The 25,268-nt window shown below is 39.0% G+C and overlaps 1 protein-coding gene across 2 annotated transcripts in view; it reads left to right on the top strand.

Annotated features, from left to right (window-relative positions):
• The window catches only part of SCFD2 (sec1 family domain containing 2), a 551,019-nt gene that overhangs the window by 478,704 nt on the left and 47,047 nt on the right, over positions 1–25,268 (top strand). For both annotated transcript variants that reach the window (XM_064285817.1, XM_003415876.4), the window contains exon 6: positions 7,106–7,251. In XM_064285817.1, the coding sequence (XP_064141887.1) occupies positions 7,106–7,251 (146 nt within the window). The remainder of the gene's footprint in view (positions 1–7,105; positions 7,252–25,268) is intronic.

Genomic DNA, 25,268 nt, shown 5'->3' on the forward strand with positions numbered 1-25,268 from the left:
TATGGATCAAATTATATTTTTTGACCCTAGCTTTTACCAAACAGATGTGAAGGGCCTTTAGAACTATAAGGAGAATAATATCAGTAAATAGGGAGGCATTTCATATCCTATTCCAGCCATGTCCTCCTCCTGCCCCCACCTTATCCAGCCACACAAGGAGCATTCTTTCTTTTTGGCCTGCATTAACGAGTGTGCATAAGTGCACGTGTACATGTGCATAGTGGAAAACCTTAGGGCAGGGCTACTTCAGCTCTTAGACACACCAGCCTCCCAATGTGAGAAGCTTCATTTTGCTGAATGCCTAAGGGAAAAAGCCAGACTTGTGGCAACTAGGTTCTTGTGAAATGGCGCCCCAAACACCAGAAAGATTCAAGCCTCCTCGCCGAGAGAACCAAGTGGAAGAGAATGACTGGAGTAGGGAGTATGGCTTCATCTCGGCCATCCCAGGAGAACTGTTAAGCTATTCAGCCTACTTGCCATTTGAACTTTGTTGTTGCTGGAAATGTGGGTCCCTGCGGAGTACTGAGCCATGGAAACCACTGTTCTCGCCCTGCTGAAATAAAGTGACTTCAGTAAGCAGAGAAGGGGAATGGAGGGCGGGCAGGCATGGACACAAAAGCCCTGTTTTCTTGCTCCTAGAATTAAGTAGACCCTTCCCCAAGAGATCTTCAAGCCCTCCAGAAAAAGAAATAGCAGGAGCATGAGTCACCCCTCGCCCCCCATTTTGGAAGACCACAGGGGACCCTGGAGGACTGAGGGCCTCTCTTATCAAGCAGTAGGGAATCGAAGTACCCAGACCGTGCTTGGCTAAAAGGCTAGGATCAGCTCCTGGTTTATTATCTATTTAACTAAGTGGATTAAGTGAGAAGTGACTGGAATTGTACACTTAGATTTCCCTTACAAAACACTGTTATCTCATAAGCTGGCTTAATGGAACGGGCTGTCAGGGGCTTATTAGAAGTAACTGAATACAGCACCTCACAGAGCAGAGATTCACAGGAGGCTAGGCGGCCAGGCCTGGTCTACCTCACACCTTGTGTAGCTGAAAAAGACAAGCCTGGGGGCTAGCTGCCAACCACACTGTTGGCATCTACCCCCAGAGACAGGCCAGGTTGTCCCAGAAAGAAAGGCATTTGCCACTCACTCCATTTTAAAAGCATTTCTTCAATTTTAAGGGTAAATTGAGTGTTTTATGCATCTTTTATATGTATAGTCTTAGCACATGTGTAAGACAATAGGATATTGTGGTTAACAGGACCAACTTGAGTTAGACTCCAAGGATTTGAGTCTTAGCTTTAGCACTTAGTAGTTGAGTGGCCTTGTGTTATTTCTCTATGGCAAAATTCCCTCATCTGCAAAATGGGGATAATGATAGTACCGACCATATCGGGTTACTGTGGAGGTGAAATGAGTTAGTACGTATAAACGTCTTAGGATAGTGCCTGGCAGAGCTATTATTATTATTACGGAAAAGAATCCATCCCTTTTAGTAGCTTTTGTGCCCTATCTATTAATTGCAAGAATTTGAAAGAGCTGCATTCACAAGTGAGATTCTGCACGGGGAGAGGCAGTGTCTGCAGGAGTCTGCAGCCAGAGACATATTTGAACCCTGGCTCTGCCAGAGACATGATGTCATCTTACTACACGAGTCATTTATCCTCTCTGATCCACATTTCTCACCTCTGAAAAATGGAGATTAAAAATATCTTTCCCCTGAATTATTGTTCAGTAGTGGAGTGTAAAACATGACCTTCAATATGAAATTTTCCAAGACTGAGTCTGATGTTCTCAGAAGCTATAGATTTCCTTCACCAACAATAATTATAATGCCTTCCATTCATAAAATACTTTCTCCATTATTTTATCCAGTTTTTTCAATAATTCTATCAATTAGACTATTATCTCTGTCATACAGATGAGGAAACTGAGAGGCAAAACAGGTTATGTTCTGTATTAGTCTGTTACAGATGATAGAAACAGCAACTTTAAAGAATGAATTGCAAGTTTACAAATATATTTGCTAAGCAACCCCTCTCTCGTCCCCTCTTCTCCCCTCCCCTGTCCTCCCCTCTCCTCTCCTCTCCTCTCTTCCCCTCTCCTCTCTCTCTTATTCTCTGTTCTCAATGACCTCTTTGGTACTAAGATTTCTAAACTCCAGAAATGGCATCCATCTAGAACAAGTCAAGTCCCTGATATTCTGGGAGAATAATTATGTTCTAGGGCAGGTATCAATAAACTTTGTCTGTAAAGGGTAAGATAGTTAATATTTTAGGCTTTGAGGGCCAAGTTATCTCCATGGCAAATATGCAACTTTGCCATTGCAGCACGAAAGCAGCCAAATGGTCATGGCTGTGTGCCAATAATGCTTTATTTATGGACTCTAAAATTTGATTTTCCTACAATTATGGGTCACAAAATATTATTCTTTTCATTTTTTTTTTCAACCATTTAAGAATGTACAAACTATTCTTAGCTTGCAGATGATGGTCCAGCTTTCACCCATGGGCTGCAGTTTTCTAGCTCCTCCTCTGGAAGAAGACAATTACAATACCCTGCTCTGATCTAGATAGGTGCAAGTACTGCAGAAGCTCAGTTTGGAGCTCTCAGAGAAGGTTTCCTGAAGGAGGTGTCACCAATGCTGAAGGACAAATAAAAATTAGGCCAGAAAGAGAGAAGGGGGCAGTGAACCAGAGGAAGCAGCAGGTGCAATGGCAACGGCAAGAGTGTGAGAAAGCACCATCCACTCCAACAACGGCAAGGGAATTGCTTTAGGAGAAGTGCAGAGGGACAGTGGTAAGCGAAGAAATCCGTAGAGTTTTCATGGCTGTGACTTTTCAGAAGTAGATCACCAGGCCTTTCTTCTGAGGCTCCTCTGTGTGGGTTCAAACCACCCACCTTTTGGTTAGTAGCTGAGTGCTTAACCATTTGCAGTCCCAGGAAACCTCCACAAGTGTGAAGGGAGTTATAAAGGTTTTGCTCAGTAGTTTCATTTTATACTGAAATCCGTGGGCAACCTTTGAAAGCTTTAAGCTGGAACCTCTTAATTAGTATTATTGTATTCCCACCATCCTGAGCACATATTAGGGGGTCATTAAAGGTTTTTTGAATGAATACATGCACACTTCAATAACTTCTGCTTTTCGTTCCTCATTTAATTTATGATTCTGCTTTCTTCCTCCTTTGCTCACTTCCACTTTGTTGCCCTGCCTTCTTCTTCCACTTTTCATCTTTATTACCCTTTTTGCTTTACTTCTTTTGTTTTATTTTTACAAACTTGAAAAATGAATTGTAACTTGAATAAATCATGTGGCCATAGACGTCGTATGTAAACATGAAAAAATGTAACGCTGCCAATAGCAAGAGCGGAAATCAGTGTGGCCAGCTAAAATGCTCTCCCAGCTAATGAGCAGAACAAATAGAGAGACTGACCAAAGTGTTTGCCCCAACTTGCTGACATTACCTCTGCCTAAGCCACTGAAACTCCCAAGCAAATCAGAGACATCCCAAACCAAATCAGAGACATCCCAGCCTTCTCCTAAATGGAAAAAAAATCTTTTTTATACAAAGAATTGGAAACATTTCTAACACTTTGGAAACATTCTGAAGAGTATAACATTCAATATAGAATTTTGATAAGTGAATATAAATCTTACTTTTGGTAAAGATTGAGGTAATCATGAGAAACGCTTGTTGTTGTTAGGTACCATCAAGTTGGCTCCAACTCATAGCAACCTTATGTATAACAAAACTAAATGTTGCCCGGTCCTGCACAATCCTCACAGTCATCGCTATGTTTGAGCCCATTGTTGCATCCACTGTGCCAATCCATCTTATTGATGGTCTCCCCCTTTTTTTTTTTTTTTTTTTGATGACCCTCTACTTTACCAAGCATGAAGTCCTTCTGTAGCAATTGGTCCCTCATGATGATATGTCCAAAGTAAGTGAGACAAAGTCTCACCATCCTTGCTTCCAAGGAGCATTCTGGCTGAATGTCCTCCAGGATAGATTTGTTTGTTTGTCTGGCAGTCCATGGTATATTCAATATTCTTTGCCAACACTACAATTCAAATGGGCATGTTCTTCTTTGGTCTTCCTTTTTCATTGTCTAGCTTTCACATGCATATGAGGGAATTGAAAAATACCATGGCTTGGGTCAGGTACACCATAAAGTGACATCTTTGCTTTTTAAGATTTTTGAACAGATCGTTTGCCACGGATTTGCCCAATACAATATGTCATTTGATTTCTTGACTACTTCTTCCACAAGCATTGATTGTTGATCCAAGTAGAATGAAATCTTTGACAACTTCAATTTTTTCTTCGTTTATCATGATATTATTTTTATGGGCCCAATTGTGAAGATTTCTGTTTTCTTCAGGTTCAAGAGTAAAATATCAGTTCTATTTGACCTGGTGTTCCAGAGACATGTACATTATAGAGCATTTGGTTTGAGGATAACAGACAAATTGGAAAGGGTTAATAACAAGTTGCATTTGGACAGTTGGTTTGAACAATGGAAATAATTGACTTTTTCAGGAAAGTTTTACTTTGCTTGTGAACTTTAAGACTTTTTTTCTGCCCCCCCCCCCCCCCAGCAGTTTCTTTGACAGCCTTATTTTTCTTTTGGGTTCATTTGAGTTCAATTTACCAGCAATCTTCAAATATTTCTATGAAACAGTTGGCCTAAACTTTTGTAATTACTCAGCCTTTGTTTAATTAATTTCTATATATAGTTTATAATTTTCAATAAATAATCCATAATTTCGTAGATAATTCTATCCCACTCAGCCCAATGGATAAACATCATACTCCTCACTTTCCAAAAACTTGAAATAAACCATATGGAAAATTGGATGACTCTTGCTGTTCTGTAGAAAATAAATTACTTTAAACAATATTAGCTGGTTTGTCTTTTGAAGGAATTGAATGAGGATTATCTTTTGAAGGAATTAATATATATGATATTAGAGCTAATAGTGTTTTCTTTCTCCTTGTTTTCATGCCTTTAATTTGAAAGGGTAATAAATACTACACAACTCCTATATATAAGTGATGTAATTTCTCATATCTTAAAATGGCTTAAAAGAGTTTAAGGAAGGGAGCCACATGAATGAATGAGAAGCCATAACTTTCCAGAAAGTAGATTAGTGGTTGCCTAGGCTGGGTGGGGTAATGGTGAATGACTACTAAAGGATACAGTGTTTCTTATTGGGGTGATGAAAATGTTCTAAAATTGCTCCTGGTGATGGTTACACAACTATGTAAATATGCTAAAAGCTATTGAATTGAATACTTTAAATGGGTAAATTGTATGGTACATGAATTATATCTCAATAAAGCTGCTCCAAAAAAATAAAATAAAATGTGTACCTGCTCTGACTCTAGACTGCCTGGGTTCAAATCCCTATGGAAGTTCTAGTATCTTGGACAAGGATTTGGGTACAAATACTGTATTTGGGAAAATTTCCTGGGAAGCACAGTCAAGAAGCAGGGAAGTGAGGCAGGGAAGGAAGAAAAGGGCTAGGAAGCCTGATGGCACAAGTGATTAAGCGCTCAGCTGCTAACTGAAAGGTTGGCCGTTCGAATGCACCCAGGGATTCCGCACAAGAAAAGACCTGGTGAACTGCTCCCATAAAGATTAAACCTATGGAGCAGTTCTACTATGTCACTTAGGGTCGTTATCAGTTGAAATCAACTCAATGGCACCCAACAACAACAGCTAATGAGTGAGTTATTCTTGTGGGCAACTGGGTCTCAGTCCTTCTGGGACCTCCCTGAAAGACCATGCAGACTACAGAATTCTCCCCTGAAGAGATGAAAATATGGCTTGTTCCTGAGAGTGTTGACTCCTCAGTTCTTCCAGCCTACCCCACACGCAGGCCAAGCATGCTCCACCAACCAGAGAAAGCTGTCAGACAGGAAGAGAGAGAAAAAGAGAGACAAAAGGGATAGAGATATGTAGGTACTAGTAGGAAGCAGTCAGAGTACACAGGAACTAGTCACCAAACCTACAGGTGAAGTTACAGGCAAGGCATTAGCAATGTCAACTTACACAGGTGTTACTTAATCTCTCTGCACCAGAGTTTCCTCATCTTTAAAACAGGAAAAATAATGCTGGTTGCCATCAAGTTGATTCCAACTCATGGCAACTCCACGTGTGTCAGGGTAGTACTGTGCCCCATAGGGTTTTCAATGGCTGATTTTTTGGAAGTAGATCACCAGGGTTTTCTTCTGTGGCGCCTCTGGGTGGACTCAAACCTCTAACCTTTGAGTTAGCGTCAAGCATGTTAAGTTTGCACTACCCAGAGACTCTGGAGAAAATAATGTTCACTTGTTGTGAGGATTAATGAGTTAATGTATCTGAAGTATTTGAGAGCCAAGAATGCTCATTGTTTATCTTTGTGCATTTTTTTAAAATTTATAATTCATCCATGATTGTTTCTGTTTTGAATGAATTTTTAACAAAATAGAGAATAAATTCATTTATCATAAGTTTCAAAAAGAAATAGATTCACTGCCGAGAGCTCTCTTCTTGTTAGGCCACCTTTGTGTATCATCAGCTTTAAATGGCTGCCTTTTAAAAAATGCCACGTGTTTTGTTTGCACATGAGACAGACACCTATCACAGTCAGTTCTGCTATTGGAGCAACTCTAAAATTTTTCTTATTCTTACGGTTCTATTTTATGGAAGCTGTTGGAGGGACCCAGACAAGGGAGGTCCATCACAGCCCTCTCTTGTATTTTCCTTTGTGTCGCCTCATATTTTCCCAAAGCTGTGTTCTGAGGATAATGGGCCCTGGGGAGCTTTCTGTCTGTGAAACTTCTGCAGTCTAGGGATTGAAGCCAATGGCTGCAATCCCAGCACTTCTGAGTTCTATTTCTGTCGAAGGCATTTGCACTCAATATGTTTCGTTGCTTGTGGAGAATTGAAACGGTCCAGTTGGTGAAAAAAAAAAAATTTTTTTTTTTTTTTGGTTGGTGAAGAGCCAGGGAAAAAATAGGGTTAAAAAGAATCCTGACTGTGTTATATCGTGCTCAAGCTGTCATGATTAAAATTTAATTTAAAGATTTGCTCACCCAAGAAAATATCTCTGGATTGTTTCAGGCTGTGACTCTTCGGTTAACCTGACACTGCACAAATCTCGAGGTGTTGTGAATGAGCTCATGAGTTCACTTCGGGATGTTGCTGGAGCTCGGGAGCTCATGAAACAGTTCAAGTCTGTATATGTTCCTGGAAGTCACACCCACCAGGCAAGTGCATATGTTTTCAAGTAACCATCTAATCAGTGTTGTATTTTTAGGACCCAGACTCTGCGACTACAAGAAAGGTGTCAGGTTTTGTTTATTTTTTTTTTCCCAATAATTTCTACATGTATAATTTAGCGGCATTGATTACCTTCTTCATGTTATGCAACCATTTTCACTACGCTTTCCCAAATTATTCCACCACCATTAACATAAACTCAATGCGCCCTAAGCAAAGACTCCCCCTTCCCTCCTCCCTCCCATCCTTGGTAACCACTAACAATTTTTGATAGCTCAAACAATTAAGCACTAAACTACAAGCCAAAATGTTGGTGATTCAAACCCACCCAGAGGCGCCTCAGAAGACAAGACTGGTGACCTTCTTTCAAAAGGTCACAGCCTTTAAAACCCTATGAAGCAGTTCTACTCTTCACATGTGGGGTTGCTATGAGTCAGAATCTACTCGACAGCAGCTACCAAAACAATAACAACATATATTTGCTTACTTCATATAAGTGAGATCACTCAGCATATTGTTTTCAAGGTTTGTCCATGTTGTGGCATGCGTCAGGACTTCATTTCTCTTTATGGCTAAGTAGTATTCCATTGTGTTGATTTACGACATTTTCTTTATCCATTCATCTGTTGATGGACAGTTCGGTTGTTTCCACATTTTGGCTATTGGGAAAAGTGTTACAGTGGACACTGGTGTACAGGTTTCTGTTTGTGTGTTCCTTCTTTCACTTCTTCTGGGTATATAAGGAAAGGTTTTAGCTTTAACCTCTTTAAAATGAGGGATTTGGGCTAGATGAATTCCAAATTCCCATCCAGTTCAAAGTTCAGGGTTCCACTGAATCTGAAAGCCTCTCAATTCATTTGTGCCCCAGGTTTAATGCCATGGGACAAGCACTGGGTTGGGAGTCGGCCACTGCTTTATAATTATGGCCTTGTCACAGACTTATATAACCTTAGGCAAGTCCCTTCACTTCTCTGAGCCCCGGAAATTACTACATCTGCCCAATGAGGGGCTGGACATAGATGGTTCCCAAGTTTCTGGAGTCCGTAACAATTTGAACAATTAGAATGATAAGAGTACATGATGATACTATGGCAAGGAAAATGGTTTACACCTGGAGGAACATACTTGTTATCTGGAATTCCTCCACTGCTTTCTAAGGAGGGCAGGGGAATCTAAGGAGGCTATTTTGACCATTGAACAGGAAGGTAATGTAAGGATCCAAGATTGAAGGTACCAGAAAGGGGAAATTGCTCTGTCAACACACAAACCAAACAGGGACAGGAGACAGAGAAAGACCCAACGGGAAGCTTAAGGAGTGAAGAAAGACTAGAGCCACCAAGGCTGGAGAGTCTCTGCTGGATAAGGAAGAAGAGAGGACTAAGGTTCCTGGCGGACAAAGATGAGCTTTTAGGTAAAAAACATATGCTTCTGATGGCAAAGATCATGAAGTTTTGCTGTGTGATGGGTAAAGGAATCATCTCCTTCATTTCCCCACAGAATCTTCAGCAATATTCACTCTTTTTGCAAAGGTCTTTTGGAGATGTGCTATTAGTGGGGATTATGACATAGTGAGAAATTCAAATTCAAAATGCTGACTCTTTAAGATGAGTGTATACATGAGAGCTAAGTTTATTCACTATAGTTCAGCAAAATCCAAGTTCTTCCTCCCATAGATTCATATAGTAGCTGACACTTGAAGAGCACTTCTACATTTGATTTTGCCTTTAATGTTCACAGCAACTAAGTAGCCAGAGAGATATTATTATCCCAAAATCCAGGAAGGTCAAGTGACTTGCCACAGACACACAGGTAACTAGGGGCATATAGAGTGGTCTTTGCTGCCAACACAAAACCTTCTCTGTCCATCGTATCATGGTTTGTATTGAAACTCTAGAAATATGGATTGATGGTGCTGATGGTCATCTGAAATCACCCACCAAGATACTAAAGACTGGCACTCAATTTAGAAACATAGGATTCCCATCCTTTGTTCAGGGATCTGAGAATACCACCACCAAGAAATACAGATAAAATCACTCAGAAAATTAGTCATATGTAGTTTTGTCATTTAGAAAATCAGTAATCTTAACAAATTCAGAAGACATGATAGAACTGGTGATAAATGATAAAATTAGACTAAGGAATGCCAAGAAGCAAGTGATTGCTATAGTTGGCAAAGGGAAAGAAACACTAAATTAATGAGGTCTTTCGTTTTTGTGATCATTGTGGTGACTGATTTGACCAAATTTACATAAACATGTATTTGTTATGAATTTGGGGCATGAGAAGGACAATGGTAAACTTTCTAGAGTTTATCTCCCTGTTGTCAACACTCATTTCTCTAAGCCTCAGAACCCTGTCCTACAGCCATGGACTTTGGAAAATGGCCCTTCTCCTTATTCCATATACTTTCCTTATAGTGAGTCAATAATGTCAGCACACTCACTGAAAATCCTAAATGTCAGTGAGCGGGAAATGGGGTGGGTAGGAGGAGGGCATGTGTGTATGTTGAAGAAATTGAATAAATAATGATGCAGATACATAGTGAAATGCATGTCATAGATCTAGATGTACTGACCAGGGATTGTATTTGAATCCCTGTGTCAAGGCATGCTTCTTAGGGTACTCAAACTAAAACAGGTCCAGGATCTCTTAGGTGAGAAAGACCTATGTAGCTCATTCTGGAAAAACATTATTCCGTTTTTGTAATAACATTAAAATAAAAGGCATATGTGTATATATATTTGATAAATCTTTAAAGATTGGGGAAAATTTTATAGTGGTTACTTCATTGGGGGGAGAGAAAGATTGGACTGGCACAGAGGAAGTCTGACTTCTTGCTTTACATTTACATATATAGAGAGAGCGTTTTTGATGGAATTATGGGTAATTTCTACCTGTTGGAGTTTTTCAAGATTTTTCAAATTTAAAGAAGTTTTAAATTACAGATATAAGCCCTGTGAAGACGGGGATTTTTATCTGTTTTGTTCTCTGCTATATCCTCAGTACCTATAGAGGTATCTTACACATAGTACCCAACATAGTAGATGCCTAATAAATATTTGTTGGAGGAACCTTGAATACATACATCTTTAGTATGGGAGGATTTGTTGGGACACAAAGTGTGTGCAGTGTCCAGACTAAAGTCACAGTCCAGCTGTCTGGTTTTGAAGATGGACTTAGGCTAACTTTTTAGCCACCACTTCTCCCAGTTTGGCCCTCAGCCCCATGGCTCTGGAAGCAATCTATGCTGGAATCTAAGTTGAGATGCCCTGGGCTCCCAGGGCACCCAGGAAAGCATTAGATATTGTCTAACCCGGGGTTCCTATTCCAGGCCTGACCTGAGCTGTGCATCTGGGCTCTAGCCCCTAAATCTCCACCCCAGCATCATCAGAGCCCCCTACCAATCCCAGCCTCCCTCCCAGTGCACCTCTCTCCTGCTCTGATACATAGGAGCTAACGCTCAGAGCCATTCCGACTTTCCCTGCAGGTAGGAGAAAAACCAAACCCGTTGCCATAAAGTTGATTCCAACTCATAGTGACCCTATAGGACAGAGTAGAACTGCCCCATAAGGTTTCCAAGGAGTGGCTGGTGGATTTGAATTGCTGATCGTTTGGTTAGCAGCCAAGCTCTTAACAATTGTGCCACCAAAGCTCCTGCTAATAGCAGAGACATCTCTTTTTTAACCTGCATCCGTTACCCTTTGAGGAAAATGTGTCAGTCCCAGTTTAGATGCAAAAAGCAGATACTGCTGTAATCATTTTAAGGAGAATGTGATTTAATACGAGGAATTAAGTACTGTAAACTCTCTCTGGAATAGCTAGGCTGGGTCTCCAGCAATGACTCCCAGAACATCACCACAGATCTGGCCCTCCAGCGGCCTCATACCTCTGCTCAGTCAGGAGAGGGGGATGGCAGAGATCAAGAGGTAGCCACAGGAGCTTAAAGAACGTACTGCCAAAGCTGGAGACGGCATCTCTGTTTGAGCCTAGTTCAGTGCTTACCACCTAGTGGACAGGTGGGTGGGTGGATAGATAGATGGGCAGATACATCAACTTTGGACTATGAGTCTTATTCAGAATGTTGTTGTTGTTTTCTTAATCCTTAGTGAGAGGGAAGTTAGCACAGAAGTTAGCAGAATAGACTTAGAGCCAGAGTCTCCGAGTATATAGCCCAGCTCTGCCCCCTACTAACTATGTGTGACCTTGGGCAAGTCACTTCCCTCTGTGCCTATTTCTTCCCCTGTAAGAAAGGGCTAATAATAGTAGTTTCTTCATAAAGATACTCTAATGATTCTTCATTGTGAATGCCTTTTTTCAACAACATAAATGGCAACTGTACACGTGGATCTCACCAGATGGAATACGCAGGAATCAAATTGACTACACATGTGGAAAGAGACAATGGAAAAGCTCAATATCATCAGTCAGAACAAGGCCAGGGGCCAACTGTGGAACACACCATCATTGCTCATGTGTAAGTTCAAGTTGAAGCTGAAGAAAATTACAAGTCCGTGAGAGCCAATGTATGACCTTGAGTATATCACACCTAAATTTAGAGACCATCCTAAGAATAGATTTGACACATTGAACACAAATGACCAAAGACCAGACGAGTTGTGGAATGACATCCAGGACATCATACATGAAGAAAGCAAAAGGTCATTAAAAAGACAGGAAAGACAGAAAAGACCAAAATGGATGTTAGAATAGACTGCAAGTTGCTCTTAAGTGTAGAGTAGCTAAAGCAAAAGCAAGAAATGATGAAGTAAAACAGCTGAAAAGAAGATTTCAAAGGGCCACTCAAGAAGACAAAGTAAAGTATTAAAATAAAATGTGCAAAGACCCGGAGATAGAAAACCAAAAGTAAGAATACGCTATTTCTCAAGCTGAAAGAAGAAAAAATTCAAGCCTTGACTCGCGATAGTGAAGGATTCTACAGGGAAAATATTAAACGACACAAGCAGTATCAAAAGAAGATGGAAAGAATACAGACAGTCAGTGTATAAAAAAGAATTGGTTGATGTTCAGCCATTTCAGGAGGTAGCATATGATCAAGGACCAATGGTAGTGAAAGACGAGGTCCAAGCTGCACTGAAAAAAAAAAAAATTTTTTTAGAAGGCATTGATGAAAAACAAGCCTCCAGGAATTGACAGAATACAAACTGAGATGTTTCAACAAACAGATGCAGTACTGGAAGCACTCACTCATCTGTACCAAGAAATTTGCAAGACAGCTACCTAACCAATCGACTGGAAGAGATCCATGTCTGTGCCCATTTCATAGAAAGTGATCCAACAGAATGCAGATATTATCGAACAATATCCTTACTACCTCACACAGGTAAAATTTTGCAGATCATTCAAAAGCAGTTACAGCAGTACATGGACAGGGAACTGCCAGAAATTCAAGCCAGATTCAGAAGAGGATGTAGAATGAGGGATATCATTGCCAATGTCGGATGAATCTTGGCTGAAATCAGAGAATATCAGGAAGATATTTACCTGTGTTTTATTGACTATGCAAAGGCTTTCGATTGTGTGGATCATGACAAATTTGTTTCTGTCCTATAGTCTACTTCTACCTGGCTGTGTGAACTCAAGCAGATTAATTAGCATCTCCAGGCTTTGGTTTCCTCATATTAAAGCTGAAAGAACTACACACTCCAAGTTTTAAAAAATAACCTGATTCTGGACCAATGGATGGGTGGGTGGGTGGATGGATGAACACATGAACAAATGAAATACTTTTTAATCTGAAAAAAAATTCTGTCTAAGAAGATGAAAGGAGAAAAATTCAGTCATAGTATAGCAAAAAATAAAAGTTAATAAGCCATGAAATAATCAAATAAAGTCATGAACAGTTTTGAACAGATATTTTTCTATGCCGTCTTGGATTACAGCAAAGGAATACCTTCTGCACATGCCTATGTTTCCAGAGATATTGCTTGTTTAGAGTCAATTTTGCAAAAAAGGGAACAGTACCTTCACTAGCAGGACTGAGAGAATCCACAGCTGCACCAGCACCAACCAGAAAAGCAAGGTCAGCATCCCCTATTGATGGGAATGTGGTTGTGGTGACAACTCAGGTTTTCTTGGAAACTGCTATCCTAGGCCATCTTTCAAAACCCAAAGCAAACCCATTGCCATAGAGTCAATTCTGACTCATAGCAACCCTTTACGGCAGAGTAGAAATGCTACTTTCCAGAGCTGTAAATCTTTATGGGAGCAAACTGCCACGTTTCTCCTGCGGAGCAGCTACTGAGTTCAAAATGCTAACCTTTCAGTTAGCAGCTGAGTGCTTAACCACTGCGATACTAGGGCTCCCATAAGCCATCTTTAAAAAAAAAAAAAAAGGAGCACCAAATTCATGAACATGTTGAGGTTACCTAGTTTCTCAAAATTGTCCCTGACTTAATGTAATGTCAGAATCTGATATTATGCATATCTTTCCTTAAGGGCTAGAGTTCAGGTCAATAAAAAAATGTTGTACACCCGACCACACATTATTTCTACCATAAAAATGTACACCCTAGTGAATGTAAATGGACTACATGCTCCAATCAAAAGGCAGAGAGTGGCAAAATAGATTAAAAGAAACAAACAAAAAACATGTTCCAACTATATGCTGTTTATAAGAGACACACCTTAAACCTAAGGACATAAATAGGTTGAAAGTGGAAAGATGGAAAAAAAATATTTCATGCAAATTGTAACCAAAAGAGAGCTGGGCAACAATCTTAATATATCACCCAACATCAGGGATCTAAATATATAAAGCAAACAGTGATAGAATTGAAGGGAGAAATAGATAGTACTACAATAATAGTTGGAGACTTCAACACACCACTTTAATAATGGACAAAACATCTAGAAAGAAGATCAATAAGGAAATAGAGGACCTGAATGACACTATAAAGCAACTAGACTTAAAAGAAATATATAGAACACACCACCAAAAACAGCACAATATACATTCTACTCCAGTGCACATGGATCATTCTCCAGGATAAACCACATTTTAGGTCACAAAGCAAGTTTTGATAAATTTTAAAAGATTGAAATCATACAAAGTATTTTCTCTGACCACAATGGAGTGAAGCTAAAACCAGTAACAGAAAAAAAAAAAACCTGAAAAATACAAAAACATATGGAAATCGACCAACACACTGTTAAACTACTGGTGGGTCAAAGGAGAAATCACAAATTTCCTAGAGTCAAATGAAAATGAAAGAACAACATATGAAAACTTATGGGATGCAGCAAAGGCAGTACTCAGAGGGAAATTTATAGCAGTAAATGCTTACCTAAAAAAAGAAGAAAGATCTTAAGTTAACAGCCTAACGTGACAACTCTAGGAACTAGAAAAAGAAGAGCAAACTAAGCCTAAACCTACCAGAAGAAAGGAAATAACAAAGATCAGAGCAGAAATAAATAAAATTGAAAGCAGAAGAACAATAGAGAGAATCAATAAAACCAGATGTCGGTTCTTTGAGAAGACCAATAAAATTGACAAACCTTTAGTTAGTCTGAAGGAGCCCTGGTGGCACCGTAGTTAAAGCATTCAACTGCTAACCAAGAGGTCAGTGGTTCAAACTCACCAGCCACTACCAGCCACTCCTGAGGAGAAAGTTTTAGCAGTCTGCTTCTGTAAAGATTTACAACCTTGGAAACCCTATGGGGCAGTTCTGCTCTGTCCTATAGGGTTGCTATGGGTTGGAATCAACTCAATGGCAATGGGCTTTTTTTTTTTTTTTTTTTAGTTTGGTAGCTAGACCGGCAAAGACAGAAATAACCAAAATAAAAAATGAAAGAGAGGATATTACAGCTGACCCAACAGAAATAAAGAGAATTATGACAGATTATTATGAACAACTGTATGGCAACAAACTGGATAACCTAGATAAAATGGGAAATTCTTAGAAGCGCACAGCCTACCCAAACTGACTTAGAAGGAAATAGAAAGTCTCAAAAGACCCATAACAAGTGAAGAGATTGAATCAGTGGCCAAAAACCTCCCAACAGCGAAGATCCTGGACCAGTTTGGGGAGTTCTACCAAACATTTATGGAAGAATTGGCACAATTCAGCTTAAACTCTTCCAAAAGATAGAGAAGGAAGGAATATTCTCTAATTCATTCTGTGAAGCAAACATAAACCCAAACCAGGCAAAGACACCACAAGAAAAGAAAACTACAGGCCAATATCTCTTATGAATACAGATACAAAAATCCTCAACAAAATACTGGCAAACAGAATACAACAGCATATTAAAAGAATCATACACCATGACCAAGTAGGATTTATTCCAGGAATGCAAGGATGGTTCAACATTTGAAAATCAATCAATATAATACACCACATCAGTAGAACAGAGGGAAAGAACTGCTTGATCATCTCTGTGAATGTGGAAAAAGCATTTGATAAAATCCAACACTCTTCCTTGACAAAAACCCTAAAGAAGATTGGAATAGAAAGGAAATTCCTCAATATGATTCAGGGCCTGTATATATGAAAAGTGAACAGCCAAAATTATACCTAATGGAGAAAGACTGAGAGTTTTCCCCTAGAAAAGGGGAACAAGATAAGGATACCCACTCTCACCATTTCTATTCAATATTGGAAGTCCTAGCCAGAGCAATAAGGCAAGAAAAGGAAATAAAAGGTATCCAGATTGGAAAAGAAGAAGTAAAATTGTCCCTGTTCATGGATGATATGCTTCTACATATAGGAAATCCCAAAGAGTCCACAAGAAAACTTCTAGAGCTAATAAAAGAATTTAGCAAAGTTGCAGGGTACAAGGTCAACAAACAAAAGTCAGTTGGATTTCTATACAGCAGCAATGAGAAATCTGAAAGGAAAATTAGGGAAACAATTCCACTGACAATATTATATGAGACAATAAAATATCTAGGAATAAATCTAACCAAGGACATGAAGGACTTATACATGAAAACTATAAAACACTGCTGAAAGAGATTAAAGAAGACTTAAATAAACAAAAAGATGTTCCATGTTCATGGTTTGGAAGACTTAGTATTGTTATGATGTCAGTACTACCAAAAACAATCTATAGATTCAAAACAATCCCAATTAAAATTCCAACAACCTTCTTTACAGAAATAGAAAAACTAATACTCAACTTTGCATGGAATGGCAAGATGCCCCAAATAGCTAAAACAATGTTAAAAGAGAAGAACAAAGTAGGAAGACTCACATTTCCTGATTTTAAAACATACTGTACAGCTACAGTAATAAAAATAGCTCTTACTGGTATAGCAATAGACACATAGACCAATGGAATAGAATTGAGAGTCCAGAAATAAACCCACACACATATGGTCAACTGATTTTTGACAAGAGTGCAAAGTCCATTTGATGGAGAAAGAAAATTCCTTTCAATAAATGGTGATGGGAAAATTGGATTTCCATGTACAGAAAAATAAAACAAGGTCCATACCTCTCACACCGTACACAAAAAACAAATTCAAAATGGATTTAGGACCTAAATGTACAATCTAAAACCATAAAATTCTTAGATAAGCAAGCAGGAGCAACACTGTCAGGCCTGGATTATCTAATATAATAACAAAAGCACAAACAGCAAAAGACAAAATAAATAAATGAGACCTCATAAAAATTAAAAAATTTGTTCATCAAAAGAGAGAAAGGACAAGCTACTGACTGGGAGAATGTCTTTGGGAACCATACATCCAAAAAGAATCTAATAACCAAAATATATATAAAACTTTGAAAACTTAACAGCAAAAAGACAAAGAACCCAATCATTAAATGGGCGAAGGACTTGAATAGACATTTCACTGAAGAGGACATTCAGATGACCACCCAAAACATGAAAAGATGCACAGCATCATTAGCCATCAGAAAGATGCAAATCAAAACCACCATGAGATAACCATTTCACTCCTACTAGAAAAAAAAAAAAAAAAACTAGGATGGCTAAAAAAAAAAAAAAAAAAAACAGAAAATAACAAATGTTGGCAAGGCTATGGGAAATCGGAACCCTGATCCATAGCTGATGGGAATGTAAAATGGTGGAGCCATTGTGGAAAACAGTATGGTGGTTCCTCAAAAAACTAAAAATAGAGCTACCTACTATATGCCCCAGCAATTCCACTCCTAGGTATATGCCCAAAAGACTTGAAAGCAGAAACTCAAAAACAGACGTGTATACCAATGTTCATTGCAGCACTATTCACAGTGACTTAAATGTGGGAACAACCTAAATGCCCATCAACAGATGAATGGATAAACAAGATGCAAAAATATTTTGTATAGCCAGTAGGAGAAATGAAATCTTGATACATGCTACAGTATGGATGGAGCTTGAAGACATTATGCTGAGTGAAATAAGCCAATCACAAAAGAACAAATATTGTATGACCTCACTTACTGTATTTTTATGCAAATATTGCATGCCTTCTATGTTTGTTGGCAAACTGCACCCTCCTCCTGTGAAGTATTTTAGTAAGCACCACTGTGCCAGTTTTTTTTTTACATGTTGCAGTAAAAAAAAAAATTAGCATAGCACACTTACAAAAATACCTCATAGGAGGAGGGAGTGGTAGGCAAACAAGTGTAGAAGGCATGTGTTATTTGTATAAAAATAAGGTGTATAAAAAGACAAGAAGAGAGGCGGGGCCAAGATGGCAGAATAGTCAGATGCTTCCTGTGGTCCCTCTTATAACAAAGACCCGAAAAAACAAGTAAATCGATTATATATGACATTCTAGGAGCCCTGAACATCAAACACAAAGTTGAGGAGTTAGACTGAGTGGCAGGGGGAGAGAGAGACAATTTGGAAGCAACGGCAAAGTGCCAGACTTGACCTGGTCAGCACCCTGCAGGCTGAATTGACTAGCGCACGTGGGCTGAGGCAAGCGATAGTGGTTGGGATACATTTTCCACGTCAAAAGAAACCAAGCATCAGAGAGTCTGCACAAGCCTCCAGAGCCAGGGAGAAGTGGCACTGGATCTACAAAAGTTAAGTACTAGCATATAACCTACCGTGTGGGATCAAAATAACCTTTCCCCCCCGGGAAATGCCTCTCTTCCCCTCATCCGCCCCTCCCCATTTGGCCCCGGTCCTGGTCTGGCAGTGTTCAGTGCTTGCCATACCCCCTAGGCTGGAAGTGGGACCTTTCATGCCCGAGCCAGTCTCCCAGCATTGGGGAGGGAACAAATAAATAAATGAACAAACAGGAAAAAAGAAACTGTCAGCTCCCCTAAGCTGGGAACTCAGGGCAGGCACTGCGCCTTTCCTTACGCACAGGCATAAGGAGTCCTTGGACTTCAAATGCCTTTCACCCCTGCTTAGACCTGTGTGGGCCCATTCAACAGTGTAGACCCTCATCAGCATAGTACAACAGGGTATATACCTGAAGCCTATTTCCAACTGCAACAGCTAAGGGGGGTGCAGATTTGTGACACTTGACACTGCTCTGCCCATTAAGCAGGGTCCTCACCTACCCACATCAAGGGCCTGAGGACCAGTAGCTCCTCCCACTCCACCTAGCCACCCAAGACAGGGGTCTGAGAAAAAGTAGTGCCTCCCAGTGCTTCCAGCCAACAGCATTGAGTGCCCAAAGTCCACCTGTAAAACACACCCACCTACATGCTGTAGGGGACAGGGACACACCTTCCATCTAGGCACTCAGGAGCAGCCGTCAACCCCCAGCCTTGCTTAGCACATAACCCCCTACTACAGCCAGATACCTGTGTCTGCTCCAATCACCCCTACATAGCCCTGACCATCTAGGACTGTAGGTGAGAGCTTGCACTGCACACTCAGTGACCCACAACCTGGACACCTGAGCTGAGTCCACACAAGAGAAGTAAATGGACTCCTGGGCTCACATACCTAGTAGCAGCTCTAACCACCTGGTGACAGGATGTAAGAGCTTCAAAAAATGCCAATGATTAAAATAACTCAGATGATCAGCCTATTTGAAAATATCAGAACAAAACAAGAAGCTAGGACACAATGAGCAAAATTCAGTAAATAAATATAATAACTTATTGATGGCTCAAAGACAATAAAAAATAGTTGATATCAAATCACATAAAAATGCAGACGATGATGGCTCCAGCAAGTGACCAAAACAAAGAACCTGGAAGCCTCCTCAGAAAAAGAGAAGGTCTTGGAATTACCAGAGGTAGAATTCAAAAGATTAATATACAGAACTCTTCAGGAGATTAGGCAAAACTCAGACCAAGCCAAGGAACACAGAGAGCAACAGAGGAATTTAGAAAAGCTATACAAGAGCAAATAGAAATAAAAAATATTAACAGTAAAATTTCAAAATTAGACAACTCAATAGAAAGCCAGAGGAGCAGAATTGATGCAATGGAAGTCAGAACTAGTGAGACTGAAGATAAAGCACTTGCCACTAATTTATTCGAGGAAAAATCAGATAAAAGAATTTAAAAAAATGAAGAAACCCTAAGAATTATGTGGGACACTATCAAGAAGAATAACCTACGAGTGACTGGGTACCAGAACAGGGGTGGAAGACAGAAAATACATAGAGAATGGTTGAATGTTCATTAGCAGAAAACTTCCCTGATATCTTGAAAGATGAGAAGATATGTATCCAAGAAGCTCATCAAATCCCACACAGAGTACATCCCAAAAGAAAGTTACCAAGACATATAATCAAACTTGCCAAAACCAAAGATAGAGTCTTAAGAGCAGCTAGGGATAAACAAAAGGTCACCTACAAAGGAGAGTCCATAAGAATAAGCTTGGACTACTCAACAGAAGCCATGTAGACAAGAAGGCAATGGGATGACATATATAAAGCCTGGAAGGAAAAAATTTTCCAGCCAAGAATATTATATATTCAGCAAAACTGTCTCTCAAATATCATGACAATATTAGGGCATTTCCAAATAAACAGAAGTTTAGGGAATTTGTAAAATCCAAACCAAAATTACAAGAAATACTAAAGAGAGTTCTCTGGTTAGAAAATCAATAACATCAGATAACAACCCAAGAGTAGCACACAGGACAGAACAGATTTCAACCCACATGAAGTCACAAAAATAAGTCAAAGCTGAAACACTAAAAATAGGGAAACAGAGATATCAATATGTAAAAGATGACAACATTAAAACAAAAAACAGGACTAAATGGTGTAGTCATAGAACTTTAATACAGAGAGAAAGTTAAGGTGATACCAAGAAATAAAAGATTGGTTTAAACTTAGAAAAACAGAGGTAAAATTTAAGGTAACTACAAAGGAAACTAACAAACCTACACACATCAAAAAAAAAAGAAAAGAAAAACATACTCAGCAAATACAAAATCAACAATGAAAAACCTGAAAAGCAAATACATAAAGAAAAATGACTCAGCACAGAAAATTAAGTGAAAAAGAAACTGTCAACAACACAAAAAAAGAGATATCAAAATGGCAGAACTAAACTCATACCTGTCAATAATTACACTTAATGTAAATGGATTAAATGCATCAATAAAGAGACAGAGAGTAGCAGAATGGATTAAAAAACATGATCTGTCTAAATGCTGTCTACAAGAGACACACCTTAGACTCAAAGACATAAACTAAAGCTCCAAGGATGGAAAAAAATATATCAAGCAAACAACAATCAAGAAAGAGCAGGAGTGACAATATTAATCTCTGACAAAATAGGCCTTAAAAGTAAAATCCACCACAAAGGATAAGGAAGGACACTATATAATGATTAAAGGGTCAGTACACCAGAAGAACTTAACCATGAAAAATATTTACACACCCAATGACAGAACTTCAAAATACATAAAACAGACTATAACAGCTTTGAAAACAGAAATAGACAGCTCCACAATAGTAGTAGGAGACTTCAAAACACCACTTTCAGTGAAGGACAGAACATCCAGAAAGAAGCTCAATAAAGACACATAAGATCTAAATGCCACAGTCAACCAACTTGATCCCATAGATATATGCAGAACACTCCATACAACAGCAGCCAAGTATACTTTCTTTTCCAACACACATGGAACATTCTCCAGATTAGACCACACATTAGACCTCAAAGGAAGTCTTAACAAAATCCAAAATATCGAAATATTACAAAGCATCTTTTCTGACCCTAAAGCCATAAAAGTAGAAATCAATAACAGAAAAAGCAAGGGAAAAAAATCACATACATGGAAACTGAACAACGCCTTGCTCAAAAACTACTGAGTTATAGAAGAAATCAAGGATGCAGTAAAGAAATGCATAGAATCAAATGAGAATGAAACATCCTACCAGAACCTTTGGGACACAACAAAAGTGGTGGTCAGAGGTCAGTTTATAGCAATAAATGCACACATCCAAAAAAGAAGAAAGGGCCAAAATCAAAACATTAATCCTACAACTTGAACAAATAGAGAGCAGCAAAAAAAGCCCTTAGGCACCAGAAGAAAGGAAATAATAAAAATTAGAGGAGAAATAAATGAAATAAAGAGAATAGAAAAACAGTTGAAAGAGTCAACAAGACCAAAAGCTAGTTCTTCGAAAAGATCAACAAAATTGATAAACCATTGGCCAAACCGACAAAAGAAAAACAGGGGAGGAAGGAAAAAACCCAAATAAGAAATGAGATGGGCGAGATCACAACACACCCAACTGAAATTAAAAGAATCACAACAGAATACTATGAAAAATTGTACTCCAACAAATTTGAAAATCTAGAGGAAACGGACAGATTTCAAGAACCATTACCTACCTAAGCTAACACAAACCGACATAGAAAAACTAAATAAACCTATAACAAAATAACGGATTGAAGAGCTAAGAAAAAACTCCCAACAACAACAACAAAAAAAGCCCAGGTCCTGATGGTATCACTAGAGAATTCTACCAAACCTTCAGAGAAGAGTTAACACCATTACTACTAAAGATATTTCAGAGCACAGAAAAAGATGGAATACTCTCAAACTCATTCTATGAAGCCAGCATAACCCTGATACCAAAACCAGGTAAAGACACCACAAAAAAAGAAAATTACAGACCAATATCCCTCATGAACATAGACGCAAATATCCTCAACAAAATTCTAGCCAGTAGAATCAACAACATATCAAAAAAATAATTCACCATGACCAAGTGGGATTCATACCAAGTATGCAGGGATTGTTCAACATTAGAAAAACAATCAGCGTAATCCATCACATAAATAAAACAAAAGATAAGAACCACGTGATCTTATTAATTGATGCAGAAAAAACATTTGACAAAGTCCAACACCCATTCATGATAAAAAAACTCAGCAAAATAGGAATAGAAGGGAAATTCCTTGATGTAATAAAGAGCATTTATACAAAGCCAACAGCCTACATCATCCTAAATGGGGAGAGTCTGAAAGCATTCCCCTTGAGAACAGGAACCAGACAAGGATGCCCTTTATTAGTACTCATATTCAACATTGTGCTGGATGTCCTCCCCAGAGCGATAAGATAAGAAAAAGAAGTAAAGGGCATCCAGATTGGTAAGGAAGAAGTAAAAGTATCTCTATTTGCCGATGATATGATCTTATACACAGTAAACCCCAAAGAAGCCACAAGAAAACTACTGGAGCTAATAGAAGATTTTGGCAAAGTGTCAGGGTACAAGATAAACATATAAAAAAATCTGTTGGATTTCTCTGCACAAACAAAGAGAACTTTGAAAAGGAAATCACCAAATCAATACCATTTACAATAGCCCCCAAGAAGATAAAATACTTAGGGATAAGTCTAACAAGAGACATAAAAGACCTATACAAATAAAATGAAAAAAACACTACTGGACGAAACCAAAAGAGAACTACATAAGTGGAAAAACATACCATGCCAATCGATGGGAAGACTCAACATTGTGAAAATGTCAGTTCTACCCAAAGCAATCCCGATCCAAATTCCATTGACTTTTTTTAACAAGATAGAGAAACAAATCATCAACTTCATATGGAAAGGGAAGAGGCCCCAGATAAGTAAAGCATTACTGAAGAAGAAGAACAAAGTGGGAGGCCTTCCGCTACCTGACTTTAGAACCTATTATACCGCCATGGTAGTCAAAACAGCCTGGTACTCGTCCGACAACAGACACGTAGATCAATGGAATGGAATTAAGAAGCCAGACATAAATTCATCCACCTATGAGCAGCTGATATTAGACAAAGGCCCAAATGAGGAAAAGACAGTCTTTTTTAAAAATGGTGCTGGCATAAGTGAATATCCATCTGCAAAAAAATGAAACAAGACCCATACCTAACAGCATGCACAAAAACTAACTCAAAGTTGATCAAAGATTTAAATATAAAATCTAAAATGATAAAGATCATGGAAGAAAAACTAGGGACAACACTAGGAGCCCTAATGCATAGTATAAACAGAGTACAAATCACAACAATACACAAACAGCAGAAGAGAAACTAGATAACTGGGAGCTCCTAAAAATCACTTACACTCATCAAAAGACTTCACCAAAGGAGTAAAAAGACAACCTACAGACTGGGAAAAAAATTTTGGATACAATATATCTGCTAAGGGCCTAATCTCTAAAATCTATAAGATACTGCAACACCTCAACAACAAAAAGACTGTCCAATTAAAATATGGGTAAAGGATTTGAACAGATAGTTCACCAACAGACATTCAGGTGGCTAACAGATACATGAGGAAATGCTCATGATCATTAGCCATTAGAGAAATGTAAATCGAAACTATAATAAGATACCATCTCATCCCAACAGGGCTAGCACTAATCCAAAAAACACAAAATAATAAATGTTGGAGAATTGTGGAGAGACTGGAACACTTATGCACTGCTGGTGGGAATGTAAAGTGGTACCACCACTTTGGAAATCAATTTGGTACTTCCTTAAAAAGCTAGAAATAGAAGTACCGTACGATCCAGAAATGCCACTCCTTGGAATATATCCTAGAGAAATAAGAGCCGTCACACAAATAGATATCTGCACATCCATGTTCATTGCAGTACTGTTCATGATAGTAAAAAGATAGAAACAACCTAGGCGCCCATCAACAGACGAATGGATAAACAAATTATGGTACATACACACAACGGAATACTATGCAGCAATAGAACAGTGATGAATCCGTGAAACATCTCACAGCATGAATGAATCTGGAAGGCATTATACTGAGTGAAATTCGTCACAAAAGGACAAATATTGTATAAGACCACTATTATAAGAACTCAAGAAAAAGTTTAAACACAGAAGAAAACCTTCTTTTATGGTTACGAGGGCGGGGAAGGAGGGATAGGAGAATTCACTAACTAGATAGTAAATGAAAATCATCTTAGGTGAAGGGAAGGACAACATGCAATACAAGGAAAGTCAACACAACTGGACTAAACTAAAAGCTAAGAAGATTCTTGAATACAACCAAATATTTCAAGGGACAGAATAGCAGGGGCTGGGGTCTGGGGACCATGGTTTCAGGGAACATCTAAGTTAATTGGCATAACAAAGTTTATTAAGAAAGTGTTCTGCATCCCACTATGGTGAGTGGTGTATGGGGTCTTAAATGCTAGTGAGCAGCCATCTAAAATGCATCAATTGGTCCCAACTTACCTGGAGCAAAGGAGAATGAAGACCACCAAAGACACAAGGAAAATATTAGGTCAAGAGACAAAAGGAGCCACATGAACTAGAGACTCCACCAGCCTGAGACCAGAAGAACAAGATGGTGCCTGGCTACCACCAACGACTGCCGTCACAGGGAACACAACAGAGAGTCCCTGACGGAGGAGAAAAGTGTGGAGCAGAACTCAAATTCATGTAAAAAGACCAGACTTAATGGTCCAACTGAGATTCGAGGTACCCTGGAGGCCATGGCCCTCAGATGCTCTGTTAACCCAGAACTAAAACCATTCCTGAAGCCCACTCTTCAGACAAAGTTTAGACTGAGCTGTAAAACAAAAAATAATACTCATGAAGAATGTGCTTCTTAGTTCGAGCAGATACATCAGACAAAATAGGCAGCT

Source organism: Loxodonta africana, chromosome 5 (genome assembly GCF_030014295.1).
Source record: "Loxodonta africana isolate mLoxAfr1 chromosome 5, mLoxAfr1.hap2, whole genome shotgun sequence".
Lineage (NCBI taxonomy): Eukaryota > Metazoa > Chordata > Mammalia > Proboscidea > Elephantidae > Loxodonta > Loxodonta africana.